The sequence below is a fragment of the Grampus griseus genome (genome assembly GCF_964374135.1).
Source record: "Grampus griseus genome assembly, chromosome: 15".
Taxonomy (NCBI): Eukaryota; Metazoa; Chordata; class Mammalia; order Artiodactyla; family Delphinidae; genus Grampus; species Grampus griseus.
Window position 1 is genome coordinate 19,446,907 of NC_139009.1, and position 15,923 is coordinate 19,462,829.

The window sequence follows — 15,923 nt, forward strand, 5'->3', positions numbered from 1 at the left end:
ATAACTCAGGTGCTTCTGGACTGTTATGGTCTCCAGGCACCTAGCAGAAGAAAACATAAATACAAAAAAAAGAAAAAAAAAAAAGAAAAGAAAACATAAATACTCTCTGTAGGAAAACATTATCCTAGGCCTCAAAGTATTTCTGCAAATAATTTTGCAATATAATGACTGGTACATACTAAAAATAAAAAATAATTTTGGAATGTTTCTCACATAATAAAAAATAACAAGGCAGAGAGGAAGTAAGATGACATGAACGAAAAACAGAAATAGCAAACAGTACAAAAAGAACCATAGGGAACCTAGATATTGGATTATAAGCACAGATCTTACAGTAACTCTGTTTATTATATTTAAGGATTATGAGATAAGAATGATGCATCTGGCATCATGGTAATATTGCTGAAAACCAAAAGAAAAAAGAAAAGAAAATAAAGAATATCTTAAGAGTTGCCAGAGGAAATTGACAGATTACCATCAAAGTGGCTAAAATTATATCCACTGTTGATTTCTCATCAGAAATTATGGAAGCTAAAAAAATACTAGAACAATATTCTTGAAATGTTGAAAGAAAACAATTGTCAACCAAAAACTCATATATCAAATGAAAATATTCTTAAAGTATGAGAATGAAATTTTCAAACGAAAATTAAGACGACATGCCACAATCTAACTTGCAGAAAGGAAATGCCAAAGGGTGTTCTTCAGGAAGAAAGAAAAGAATTCCTGATGGAAGCTTAAAAATGCAGAAGCAAGTGAAAAACAACAAAACTAGTATATTTAAAATTAAGCAGACACTATTTTATTATAGTCAACATCATTTAGTTTACCTATAAATTAAATAATGCTCACTGTATAAAAAAATTAATAAGGCCTGCTTGATTTTAAATATATATAAAATAAAAATACACAATCTCAATGACATAAAAGAATGAGTAAATGAAATTAAAGCGTCCTAAAACCAAAATGGTATAGAAACACATCAGTCTTTGTATTACCTAGAAAGAGAGTAATGGTACCAATTAATCTTAGACTTTGAAAAATCAAGAATACATACTGTAATCTCTAGGGTAAAAAGAGAGAGATGAAGGGAGAGCCTACAGATTAAAAGAATCTTAGAATATCAACTGCAGGGAGACCTTCAAGATGGCAGAGGAGTAAGAAGTGGAGATCATCTTCCTCCCCACAAATACATCAGAAATACATCTACATGTGGAACAACTCCTACATAACACCTACTGAAGGCTGGCAGAAGACCTCAGACTTCCCAAAAGGGAACAGATGCCCTCAGGCGACCTACAAGCAGAGGCAGGGCCAAATCCAAAGCTGAACCCCGGGAGCTGTGCGAACAAAGAAGAGAAAGGGAAATCTCTCCCAGCAGCCTCAGGAGCAGCGGATTAAATCTCCACAATCAACATGATGTACCCTGCATCTCTGGAATACCTGAACAGACAACGAATCACCCCAAAATTGAAGCTGGTGGACTTTAGGAGCAACTGTAGACTTGGGGTTTGCTTTCTGCATCTAATTTGTTTCCGGTTTTATGTTTATCTTAGTTTATATTTAGAGTTTATTATCATTGGTAGATTTGTTTATTGATTTGGTTGTTCTCTTCCTCTTTTGTATATAGATAGATAGATAGATAGATAGATAGATATAGATATATACCTTTTTTTTTCCTTTTTCTCTTTTTGTGAGTGTGTATGTGTATGCTTCTTTGTGTGAGTTTCTCTGTATAGCTTTGATTCAACCATTTGCCCAAGGGTTCTGTCTGTCCGTTTTTTTTTTTTTTCTTTTTAGTATAGATTTTAGCACTTGCTATCGTTAGTGGATTTCTTTCTTGGTTTGGTTCTCCCTTCTTTCTTACTTTCTACTTTTTTATTATTTTTTAATTATTTTTATTTTTAATAATTTCTTTATTTTAATAACTTTATTTATTTATTTTTTCTTTCTTTCTTTTTTTCTCCCTTTTCTTCTGAGCCATGTGGCTGACAGGGTCTTGGTGTACTGGCTGGGTGCCAGGCCTGTGCCTCTGAGGTGGGAGAGCTGAGTTCAGGACACTGGTCCACCAGAGACCGCCCGGCTCCACGTAATATCAAACGGCGAAAGCTCTCCCAAAGATCTCCATCTCAACGCTAAGACCCGGCTCCACTCAATGACCAGCAAGCTACAGTGCTGGACACCCTATGCCAAACAACTAGCAAGACAGGAACACAACCCCACCCATTAGCAGAGAGGCTGCCTAAAATCATAATAAGGTCAGACACACCAAAACACACCACTGGACACAGTCCTGCCCACCAGAAAGACAAGATCCAGCCTCATGCAGCAGAACACAGGCACCAGTCCCCTCCACTAGGAGGCCTACACAACCCACTGAACCAACATTAGCCACCGGGGGCAGGCACCAAAAGCAACAGGAACCACGAACCGGCAGCCTGCAAAAAGGAGGCCCAACCACAGTAAGTTAAGCAAATGAGAAGACAGAGGAACACACAGCAGATGAAGAAGCAAGGCAAAAAAACACCAGACCAAACAAATAAAGAGGAAAAAGGCAGTCTACCAGGAAAAGAATTCAGAGTAATGATAGTAAAGATGATCTTGGAAACAGAATGGAGAAAATACAAGAAACAGAAGAACTAAAGAGCAAACAATGATGAACAACACAATAAATGAAATTAAAACTTCTCTAGAAGGAATCAATAGCAGAATAAATGAGGCAGAAGAACGGAAAAGTGACCTGGAAGATAAAATAGTGGAAATAACTTACCTCAATATAATAAAGGCAACATATGACAAACCCACAGCCAATATCGTTCTCAATGGTCAAAAACTGAAACCATTCGCTCTAAGATCAGAAACAAGACAAGGTTGTCCAGTCTTGCCACTATTATTCAACAGAGTTTGGAAGTTTTAGTCACAGCAATCAGAGAAGAAAAAGAAATAAAAGGAATCCAAATCAGAAAAGAAGTAAAACTGTCACTGTTTGCAAAGGACATGATACTATATGTAGAGAATACTAAAGATGCTACCAGAAAACTACTAGAGCTAATCAGTGAACTTGGTAGAGTAGCAGGATACACAATTAATGCACAGAAATCTCTTGCATTCCTATAAACTAATGATGAAAAATCTGAAAGAAAAATTAAGGAAACACTCCCATTTACATTGCAACATAAAGAATAAAATACCTAGGAGTAAACCTACCAAAGGAGACAAAAGATCTGTATGCAGAAAACTATGACACTGATGAAAGAAATTAAAGATGATACAAACAGATGGAGAGATAAACCATGTTCTTGGATTAGAAGAATTAACACTGTGAAAATAACTATACTACCCAAAGCAACCTACAGATTCAATGCAATCCCTATCGAACTACCAATGGCATTTTTCACAGAACCAGAACAAAAAATTTCACAATTTGTATGGAAATACAAAAGACCCCGAATAGCCAAAGCAATCTTGAGAAAGATAAACAGAGCTGGAGGAATCAGGCTCCCAGACTTCAGACTATACTACAAAGCTACAGTAATCAAGGCAGTATGGTACTGGGACAAAAACAGAAATATAGATCAATGAACAGGATAGAAAGCCCAGAGATAATCCCATGCATATATGGTCACCTTATTTTTGATAAAGGAGGCAAGAATATACAATGGAAAAAAGACAGCCTCTTCAGTAAGTGGTGCTGGGAAAACTGGACAGCTACGTGTAAAAGAATGAAATTAGAACACTCCCTAACACCATACACAAAAATAAACTCAAAATGATTAAAGACCTAAATGTAAGGCTAGACACTATCAAACTCTTTGAGGAAAACATAGGTAGAACACTCTATGACATAAATCACAGCAAGATCCTTTTTGACCCACCTCCTAGAGAAATGGAAATAAAAACAAAAATAAACAAATGGGACCTAATGAAACTTCAAAGCTTTTGCACAGCAAAGGCAACCATAAACAAGACCAAAAGACAACCCTCAGAATGGGAGAAAATATTTGCAAACGAAGCAACTAACAAAGGATTAATCTCCAAAATTTACAATCAGCTCATGCAGCTCAATATCAAAAAAACAAACAACCTAATCCAAAAATGGGCAATAAACCTAAACAGACATTTCTCCAAAGAAGATATATAGATTGCCAGCAAACACATGAAAGGATGCTCAACATCACTAATCATTAGAGAATGGAAATCAAAACTACAATGAGGTATCACCTCACACCAGTCAGAATGGCCATCATCAAAAAATCTACAAACAATAAATGCTGGAGAGGGTGTGGAGAATAGGGAACCCTCTTGCACTGCTGGTGGGAATGTAAATTGATACAGCCACTATGGGAAACAGTATGGAGCTTCCTCAAAAAACTAAAAATAGAACTACCATACGACCCAGCAATCCCACTACTGGGCATATAACCTGAGAAAACCATAATTCAAAAACAGTCATGTACCACAATGTTCATTGCTGTTCTATTTACAATAGCCAGGACATGGAAGCAACCTAAGTGTCCGTCAACAGATAAATGGATAAAGAAGATGTGGCACATATATACAATGGAATATTACTCAGCCATAAAAAGAAACGAAATTGAGTTATTTGTAGTGAGGTGGATGGACCTAGTCTGTCATACAGAGTGAAGTAAGTCAGAAAGAGAAAAACAAATACCTTATGCTAACACATATATATGGAATCTAAAAAAAAAAAAAAAATGTTCTGAAGAACCTAGGGGCAGGACAGGAATAAAGACACAGATGTAGAGAATGGACTTGAGGACATGGGGAGGGGGAAGGGTAAGCTGGGACAAAGTAAGAGAGTGGCATGGACATACATACACTACCAAATGTAAAATCGATAGCTAGTGGGAAGCAGCCGCACAGCACAGGGAGATCAGCTCGGTGCTTTGTGACTGCCTAGATAGTTGGGATGGGGAGAGTGGGAGGGAGACGCAAGAGGGAGGAGATATGGGGATATATGTAAATGTATGGCTGATTCACTGTTATAAAGCAGAAACTAACACACCATTGTAGAGCAATTATACTCTAATAAAGGTGTTAAAAAATAATAATAAATAAATAAATTTTTTAAAAAATCAACTGCAATACATGGACTTTATTTGAGTCTCAAATTAAACAACATAAAAATAAAAATTTATAAGGGAATTAGTGAAATGGATATTTTAACATATTAATGAATATTTATATTAATTTTCAGGTGAGATAAGGGCATTATGGTAATTTTTTTAAGGCATCCCATCTTTTAGAGATATGTATGCACTGTAATATTTACATAGGAAATGATAACGACATGTGAGATTTGCCTCGAAATAAGTCAAGAAAGTGGGGAGAAGGGAGGTGGAGAGCCTGGGGATATAGATGAAATAAGACTGGCCATGTATTGGTAATTACGGAAGCTATGTTACGGGCACACTGTTACTATAATATTCTTTCTATGTTTCTATATGTTTGACATTTTTCTTTAAAAAACATTTTATGAAGAAGACATCTTAAGAAAAGTAAAAAAAAATCAAGCTATAAATTGGGAGAATATATGTGCAACACACATAATCAAGAAAGGATTGTTATCTAAATTATAGGAAGAACTCTTACAAATCAATATAAAAAGAAAATATAACACACTAGAATAATGGGCAAAAGACACAAAGAGGCGTTTCACAGAAGTAATAAATATGGCCAAGAAACATATGAACATGCTCAGTAATCAAGAAAATGCAAATCAAGGTAACAATGAGATGTCATTTAGCAAAAACTAAGAAGTCCAAGAATTCTAAGGCTTACAGAATGTGAATCAAAAGGATCTCTTATGTATGGGTACAATTTGGAAAAATAATTTTATACTTTCTAAATATCAGTTCAGAGTAAATCTGAGCTTTCATATACCCCACAGCTCAGCAATTCTATTCCTCAGTTTAGAACCAAGAGAAACACTTGGACACAAATAAGAATATTCGAAGCAGAGTTGTTTCTTAGAGCAAAAATCTGGAAAACACCAGAATGGTATAGAAACACAACAGAATGTTATATAACAGTTAAAATAACTGAACTATAGATAAATGCAACATGAATGAATCTTTAAAATATGTTACTGGCTGAAAAAAATAAATCAGATAATAGTACATTAGTATGACACTCTTTTTATAATTGTAAAAATATTTAAAATTAAACAATACTTTATTTATGTCCATACATGTGAACAAAAATGGTTTTTAAGACGCAAGGAAATGATAATACAAAATCAGAATAGGGTTCACCTTAGTTAAGTGCAGTTCAGTGGGATGGGTTAGGAGATAAATGTAAATTATTGTCAATGTTCAAGTTCCTGGGTCAGATAGTGGGTTGGTGGATGTTTATTATTTCTAAGAATGAATGAGGGAAAAAAGAGTATATGAAAAAAAAATCACTTAGAAGCTATAGCAGTAATCCAGGCGAAAGATGATGCTGGTGGTCTGGGATGGTAGCAGTGGGGATGGAGAGAAGTACATAGACCTGAAAGATATTCAAGAGGTAGAAATGAAAGAACTTGGTAACCGACTGGATGTGGGAGATGACGGAGAAGGAAGAGTTATAATGACTCTCAGGTTTAAGGAACTGGATGGAGAGTAGGACTATATAACAAGAAAGGGAACCACAAGTTTATAATGCACTTCAAGGAGTTTAGTAGTGAACACTGTGGTCATCACCTTCATATCTAGTCCAACCATCCCCATGATGAGGCAACACAGGGTGAGGGTGAGAATTTAACCATCCTCTGCCCCAAAGGCACAAATCCTTTGTTTCAGCTAAAAAGCCTACCACTTACACATACATGGCCCAAACGCACATATCTGGTGGAGGCTCAGGTACTTTTGTTCAGTGTTGAAAGAAAACTGGCTCTCTCCCTCACCTAGACTTGACAGGAAGCATTTTAGTAGCTGTAGCAGGCATTTTTTGAAGTCAGCATAAGGATGAAGCTAATAGAAGAGAAGGTCAAAGCCAAGACCACTATAAAGACACGCAGGGATTTCCCTGGTGGCCCAGCGGCTAAGACTCCACGCTTCCAATGCAGTGGGCCCAGGTTCGATCCCTGGTCAGGGGACTAGATCCCACATGCCGCAACTAAGAGTTTGCATGCCACAACTTAAGATCTCGCATGCCGCAACTAAAAGATCCCCCATGCCACAACTAAAGACCCGGCGCAGCCAAATAAATAAATATTTTTAAAAGAAGAAGAAATGCAGCCAGGGCCCTGATTCAACCACAATCCTGTCTCTGGCTCCTCTGTTATGTGAGCCTATTGCTCCAGTTACTGTGAAAGTCCATCTGAGTAGGCTTTCTATTGCTTATAGTTGAAGATGTGGAACTAACACCGAGGTTGGAAACAGAAAGGAGGTTTATAAATCCCAAGCTCTAAATCACTAAATCAGCTCAACTGAAGAAGAGGAAGGAAGGTTTCCTATCCCTCACACTGGGAATTTGGATGTCCTTGTTATCAAAAACAAAAAAAAGAAAAAAAAAATGTTGGTTAGAGCATCACCTGTTGTACCTTCGGACCAGACCATGTACCTATGGTACTGTAACTGTGGTACTGAGGACCTGAAACAGGAAAAAACTGAGGCTAACAGAATGTTTTGGCTATTCCTCTTAGCTTAAAGTCTACACACAGATGTTTATAATATCATTCTTCATACTTTTCAATGTTTTTAATTGTCCAATGTGAAATATTTTAAATCTAAGTATTAAAAAAATTAATTCCTAAGAAAATACATGCTTAAGGGAGAAAGTCTTAGATCCTATTTGTTCCTGATGATCGTTTTAGGGTCTCACAATCTATTATAAGAATCAGAAACAACCTGACCAAAAATTTGACTATGAATTTGGAGGTGAGGGAATTTAATAATTAAGTTAATTGCTGTATTCAAATTTTAACTTTGAGAAATTATGAAATACAAAAGCTTGAAAAGATCAGTTAAAATAATAGGAATTCTACATACCAAAGGGACTCTCCAGCCTAAATAACAAAGTGGCCAATCTATAAAGAGACTACTACTTTTGGAAGTATTTAACAACAAAATGCCCTGATTTTCAAAAATAAAATTCTGATAACCAGATCCTTTCTTTTTTCCAGTACATGAAAGCCAATTTCAAATTTCCGGAGAGCTAACTAAATAAGCTCTTATCATATGAAGAGTTCAAGGTCAGTAAAGATGTGACGATTTATTCTGATGCCCACGGTCAACATTTTAAACAGGATATGACTTGAGAATTACCAAACTCACCCCTGCCACACGATATTCTTTACTCTTAGCTCATTCATCTCTTTTTGCTTTCCTAGTTCTCTTCAGAGTGCCCTCCTGCTGATTTACTGTCTCTTTTTTCTTTTCCTTTGTCTCTTTCTGCCTGTGTCCAGCTTTCTCCAACTGTGTCCCAGGACACCTCTGTACCTTCTGCCCTTACCTTTGGTCTTCCCATTCTCCCTTTTGCTATCTCTTCACTCTCTCTTCTCCTCCCTTCTTTAGCCATAGTACTTATTTGATATAATTATGGAGTCAAAGTTTATAATCTCTGCTTTATCATTTTTAGCTCTAAGATGACTTTTATTTCTGACTTTAAAAAGTTTCTTAAATTAATTTGTGTTGTGTGGCCCTGAAGTGACTTACTCAGTGAGTCAGTGTCACGATAAGGTGCTGCTTACTCACCACAGAATAATGGTTTTTACTAAGGTTTTTCGATCAGAAGAGTCATTCCTTGGACAGTATAAACTTAACCTACCAGATTAACTGCTAAAAAAAATGGCATTAGAATTCTGGGACATATGCTATGTGTACACTCATGTTTTAAAAATTCAAATTTCTTTAAATAATTTTTTATTAAATGGATGGAATATCTAATTTGATAACATCTTATAAAAATGTGGGGGCTTCCCTGGTGGCGCAGTGGTTGAGAATCTGCCTGCCAATGCAGGGGACACGGGTTTGAGCCCTGGTCTGGGAAGATCCCACATGCCGTGGAGCAACTGGGCCCGTGAGCCACAACTACTGAGCCTGCGCGTCTGGAGCCTGTGCTCCGCAACAAGAGGCCGCGACAGTGAGAGGCCTGTGCACTGTGATGAAGAGTGGCCCATGCACCGCGATGAAGAGTGGCCCCCGCTCGCCACAACTAGAGAAAGCCCTCGCACAGAAACGAAGACCCAACACAGCCAAAAATAAATAAATAAATTAATTAATTATTTTTAAAAACTGAATTTAGTGAGTGCCTATGTTGTGACTTGGCCTTGACATTTGTATGGTTTTACCATTAATTCACAGAACCCTCAATATTATGAAGTATGACTAATAGCATTCTACAAATATATGAACTCATTTTCCTACAGAGAGAAAAATGAAGCAGAGAGAATTAACCCATCCAAATCACATTGCTGACAGTACAGCAGGGATCAGACATCTGAACTCCTGGTTCCCGGAAAATAAATATTAACCTCTGTGCTTCCATCATTTATGATTTCTTTTTTATTTTTTATCATACCAACTTAATTCTCCATAAATACAAATATAACAACTCATTTCTGTTTTAATTTGGAGGACATTTAGTTTTCTTCTTCAATGTTCTACATTGAAAAGAATTAAAATAGACTCCTAAACATAAATAAAGAGAAAACAAGGTACTATATAGTCCAAAGGCAATTGCTATCACATAGTAAAGAAAAGTTAGTTTAAAAGTCAAATAGAAAGCCTCATAATCAAATGTACCACTTGGCTATATTTCACTGGATAGAGAACAGCTATATTAAGGTACCGACAATTTTACCAAACAATTATGTCTCAAGTGTTGTGAATCTCCCTAATGTTACAGAGGTTAATATGTGACATGCCCCAAGACAGTAAGTCACTCTGGCATTTAACCAGTCTTTAGAAGGGACTTGTACTAATTCATTTCCCTTTTAACTGTGATTCTAAGTTGACAACCCTTGGCAAGGCAGTACAGAAGAAGGATGATTAGAAGAGAAACATTCTTAAAATGGATTAAGCAGGGCAGGTACTAGCCTGTCATATGCAGCAATCATAAAGTTGAGGAGGAGGCTGATGGACTGTTCCACACTGATTTGGTGAGTAGAAGGAAGGCGCTTGTTCAGCTGGTAGTAGATGGATGAGATGACGGTCTCGAGGCGAGACACACTGATCTCAGTGGTATGGTCCAGTGTATTAAGGCCATTGTCTCGGAAGGCTTCAATCATGTTCCAAATATCAACAAGATGTACTGGAACACAAAGAAAATAAACTTTGTGTTTATTTTGTCAACACAAACTTTGTGTTTATTTTGTAACTTTTTCAACAATTCAAAAGTTTTAATTCAGCAGAAAGATATAAGAATTTTACATTTACTTACATTTAATAGAATAGTGAAGGGTGGCAGAATATGTCACCCCAAGATATGCCACTTTGGCATACGGAGTAGTTTGAGCTAAAGACTCCTGAAAAACAGCAGATGCCAAGAAGGACACTCTGACCTCCCCTCTTCTTCCCAAAAGCAGGAAGTAAAAGTCCCATGTGAAAAACGCCCTCCTTATTCCAAGAGGAAAGAAACATCCTCATCACCAGAGACAGTGAATTGAGTCTGAGTGAAATCTGCAGACTTCATTAAAATAGCTCTTATCTTTAGTCTCCTGACATATTTTAGTTATTTTTCCACAACTGCCACTCTTTGTTCAACTTAGTATATAAGCACTTAGGCCCACTCACTCCTTTGGGTTTTCATTTTCCTATGGGGGCTCCTATGTACATGTAAAAATCCATATGCTTTTCTCCTGTTAATCTGTCTTATGTCAATTTAATTCTCAGGCTCCGCTGGAGACCCTGAGAGGGTAGAGGTAAAGTTTTGCCTCCCCTTTGTAGCTTCAAAAATACACAATGAAAATGTAACAGAACCTCAAAGAGACAAATTCACAGACTTTGTGGGAGATATTAACACACCTCTCTTAGCAAGTGACAGAGCAAACATACAAAAAAAATAAGTACAATCATAGACAAACTAACAAGGCAGGCATAATGGACACTATATGAAGTCCTGCCCCCAGTGATTAGAAAATATGCTTTATTTTCAATAACACAAAGAACATGTAAAAAAACTGACCTTATCCTGAGTCATAAAACTAATCCCAATAAATTTTAAAGGATTAAAATCATATAAGCCATGCTCTATGATCAAAATGAAATTGTCAGAAATCATTATCAAAAAGAAAACTTTTAAAATAAACTTTATCTTTAGAAATGAATAAACACACTACTTGGAAATTTCCTTAATCTGATTAAGGATATCTACAAAAAACTGCAGCAAACATATTACTTAATAGTAAAATGTTGAAAGCCATTCCTCTGATATTGGGAATAAGATAAGAAATGCCCACTGTCATCATTCCTATCGTATTTCAAATCCTAACCTATACAAATATGCAGTAATTATCAGTACAGGAAATAAAAGTAACTGTCATTATTCAGAAATGACAAAATTATACACATTGAAAATCATAAAGATTCTGCATGTATATCACTAAAATTAATATTTGAGTCTAGAATGACTGCTAGGTACAAATCAAGATATGAAAGTCACTGTATTTCTAAACATACACGAGGACTCAGGAATAAATCCAATAAAGGATGTGCAACATCTCTACCAAAAAATATATAAATTAGCAAAACTTAAAGACCTAAATAGATGGAGGGATATATCAGGTTCACAGAAATGAAATCTCAACACTGGAAATACATCAATTTCTCCCCAACTTGATCTACAGATTCAGTGTAGTCCCAACAAAATCCCACAGGACTATACATTAAAAGGATGAATTTTATTATATGTAAATTATACTTTAAAAAAAAAATGAAGGAAAGAAATCCCAGCACAAATCTTTTTGTTCATTTTTAGTAGAAATTAACAAGCAAATTCTAAAATTTGTGTGAAAATAAATGTAAAAAGGCCAAGAATGTCTCAGACAATCTTAAAAAGTAAAATAGAACAAAAGTACCCTAACCCTAAAGCTCTAACAGTGATTATTGGTATAAGGATAGACAAACAGACCAATGGAACACAAAGAGTCCAAAAACAGATCCTCTCACATATGGACACAGCTATGAACATTCTTGTACATTTCTCCTAATGAATATGAGAAAAAGATTTTTTTAGTAATGAAGAAAAAGGATGGTCTTTTCAATAAATAGTGTAGGGTCAACTGAACATATATATGGAAAAAATTGAAATCTGACTCCTACTTATAATCTGGATTTTTTTAGTAATGAAGAAAAAGGATGGTCTTTTCAATAAATAGTGTAGGGTCAACTGAACATATATATGGAAAAAATTGAAATCTGACTCCTACTTACAACCTGGAGTAATCTGGTAGACTGAAGAATCATATGTGACAAAATAAAACTGCTAGAACAATGCATCTTTTACTTTATATTACTAATGCCACTAGCCTGGCTCAGCCCACACATAGACTACTGTGTTCCAAGAATAATTATGGGAAGAAGTATAAAAATGGTAGTTCCTGTAGGACAGCGGTTTTCAAACTTTTTGACAACATGCAAATATATTTAAATCAACACACACACACCCCTCTAGATATATAAAAAACACGTTTCACAAAATACTTTACCACATAAGCTACGTTCTGACTTTTTTTTCTTTCTCTTTTTTTTTCTCCATTACATGCTTTAAATTCTGGCTACAGCTCACCAAAACAGTTTCAGGAACCATTAACAGGTCACAACCCATAATTTGAAAACAATGCTTTGGGAAACCAGAGAAGAAACATGACTTCAGTCTAGGATGGTACGGTAAACTCTTTGGAGAGAATTTTAAGCTAGGATTTTTGAGTAGGACTTAAAGTAGTGTAGAAGTATTTAAATATAAAGTGACTTGTCCAAGGTCACGTGTTTATAATAAATGACAAACAAAACCTGGAGTAAAACAGGTTTTCCCATTCTAAGGCTAATGTTCTTTCCATTACACAAAACAGTTTTTCATTAATACACACACACACACACACACACACACACACACATATATCTGAGAAAAGTACAATAATTCTAAGTCAGTTCATCTGCACACAAATTAAGAAAGATTTTATATGCATTTTACAAATATTTTAATTTACGTATTTTATAAGTAGCAATTGTGGAAGCAACCGCTTATAGAAAAGGCTGATTTGTGTTATATTAAGTTTAAACAAGAAAGTTAATTTTTATTATGCCTTTATCAAAATATTAGTTTTTCTTTCTCTCCAGAAGCTGATAAACTGTATTAATTTTACATAAAACTTTGTATTAAAAACAGTGACAAGGAGAAATGAATTCTCCCATTTAAAGAATTAATTAATCTTGGGACTTCCCTGGTGGTGCAGTGGTTAAGAATCCGCCTGCCAATGCAGGGGACACGGGTTCAAGCCCTGGTCCGGGAAGATCCCACATGCCGCGGAGCAACTAAGCCCGTGTGCCACAACTACTAAGCCTGCACTCTAGAGTTTGCAAGCTACAACTACTGAGCCCGAATGCCACAACTAGTGAAGCCCGCGTGCCTAGAGTCCATGCTCCACAACGAGAGGCCACCGCAATGAGAAGCCCACACACCGCAAGGAAGAGGAGTCCCCACTCACCGCAACTAGAGAAAGCCCGCGCACAGCAACAAAGACCCAACACAGCCATAAATAAATAAATAAATCATTTTTTAAAAAAATAAAGAATTAATTAATCTCAAAACTAGTCACCTTATTGAGTTTCTTAAATTTTTTGAGGGACACCCAGAATAAATTAACAAGCTCTTTCCATTACAAAGCTTATATTCTGATAAACACTTAAGACAAAATAATTCAATTAACATTACAATATGACTAAAACACATTAAAATCTTCTATATTATCAAGAGCTCTATCCAGCTATCATAGAAATGAGTAGAAATGACTTACGGTTGCATCGTTTTTGCACAAATCGCAATTTGCAAGCTGTTCTGTAAGTTGACAGTCGTATGACATCAAAATTCTGAGCACCTGAAAAGGGGCAAATAAAAAATCTTCAACTAGATTTACCATTTAATTTCCACATGCTGGGGAAGTGACTCTATTCCATTGTGTTGGCACAGTCTTTACACAACATGTCAACAAGGCCCTCTTTGGATAAAACACAAAGTGGGGAAGAAGGGTTAAAAATGCTTTCTGCGTGCCCACTCCATGCCAAGCACGATGTCAGCAGTTTTGCCTATATCATCCTGTCTGCTAGCCTAAGAAAACTCTGAGGGGAGGACCACTCATGACTTGAGTGAATGAACTACGTATTCCGCAAAATGAAAAAAAGTGGTATAGTAGGGAAGACCCTAGCCTAGAGTCAGGAAAGCTAAATTCCAGCCCAGTCTGACCACAGGCCATGACCGTGGCCATGTTACACCCCTTCTTCTCAGCCTCAGTGTCCTCATCTATAAAATGAGGGAACTGGACCAGATGATCTCTAAGTTCCCCTTCCAGGTCTGTGGCAGCCTGTGTTTTTCAAAAAAGGGACACAACAGTATTTCCAGACCAGTATTTTTATGTGCCTCTAGTATGCTGCCCCTCCCCATCAAGCACTAAAGATTATTTCCCTCCACTTGCACCTGAGGACACTGTGACTGCCTCAATGAATAGAGTGTGGCAGACGAATACTGCCTGACTTCTGAAGGTGGGCGATAAAATGTGGGACAGCTTGTCTGTGCTCTCACTCTCTCAGGATGCTTGCCCTAGGAACCTGGACACCATTGCTGTGAAGCCCAAACTAGCTGATATGGAGAAACCACACAGAGACACCGATACCCAGAGAAACTGAGTCCATCAGCTGAAAGTCAGTAGCAATTACCAAACATGTAAGTGAGCAAGGCAACAAGTGACCCAGCCCTGAGTCTCTGAGTCTTCCAACAGAGGCCTGAGACATCATGCAGCAAAGTCAAGACATAAGCACTGGACACTGTTCTAATTTTAGACCCAAAAAAGGTATAAACAAAATAAATGACTGTTTGGGGATAAGTAATATATAGCCCTAGTAACTAGAACAAAGCCTAAATTATATGAATCTATAAATCAAACTTTGTTTTCATTTCAAAATTTGCTGTAGGGCTTCCCTGGTGGCGCAGTGGTTGAGAGCCGATGCAGGGGACACGGGTTCGTGCCCCGGTCCGGGAAGATCCCACATGCCGCGGAGCAGCTGGGCCCGTGAGCCATGGCCGCTGAGCCTGCGCGTCCGGAGCCTGTGCTCTGCAACGGGAGAGGCCACAACAGTGAGAGGCCCGCGTATGGCAAAAAAAAAAAAAAAAATTGCTGTCTTGAATTTTAAGGCCACTTCAGGGAACTCTGGCCTCCAGCGTGAGTTTTTTTATTTCACCTATGCTGCCTTGTAAGATCTGGCAGCAACTTTTGATTCAAAAAAGGGAAAGTGAACCAGCACAAATTATCTTATACCAATATTTACAGTCATCTTTCATTTCTGCTTATAGAAAAAAAAAAGGAAGGATTTTTCCAGGTTTTTGGTAAAAGTAATATTTATTGACCAAAAAGTGAAGCAAAGATTTCTCTTAATCTCACTTCAATCAACCCTTACCTTGATGTCACAATTAAAATTATTTCCTCCATCACCTGGTTCTCACAAAATTTCTACCCTTCTATACATACACGTTATAGTCCTATTTTCTTGTTTTTAATATAACAGGTTTTTTGAAATATAATTCATCCATTAAAGTATTTAACTTAGTTGTGCAATCATCACCACAGTCAGTTTTTCATTATCTCAAAAAAGAAACCTCTTCCCCTTATGAGTCACTTTGCCCATTTTTTAATTGAGTTGTTTGTCTTTCATTATTGAGTTTTAAGTACTTTATATGTTGTAGATACAAGTCCCTTATGAAATATA

The 15,923-nt window shown here is 36.7% G+C and overlaps 1 protein-coding gene across 1 annotated transcript in view; it reads right to left on the bottom strand.

Moving 5' to 3' along the window:
* DTNB (dystrobrevin beta) overlaps positions 1-15,923 on the bottom strand; it is a 246,682-nt gene that overhangs the window by 195,763 nt on the left and 34,996 nt on the right. Inside the window, exons 3-4 of the mRNA XM_082672075.1 lie at positions 13,961-14,041; positions 10,044-10,257 (exon numbers count right to left, since the gene is read on the bottom strand). Coding sequence (XP_082528201.1) covers positions 10,044-10,257; positions 13,961-14,041 — 295 coding nt within the window. The remainder of the gene's footprint in view (positions 1-10,043; positions 10,258-13,960; positions 14,042-15,923) is intronic.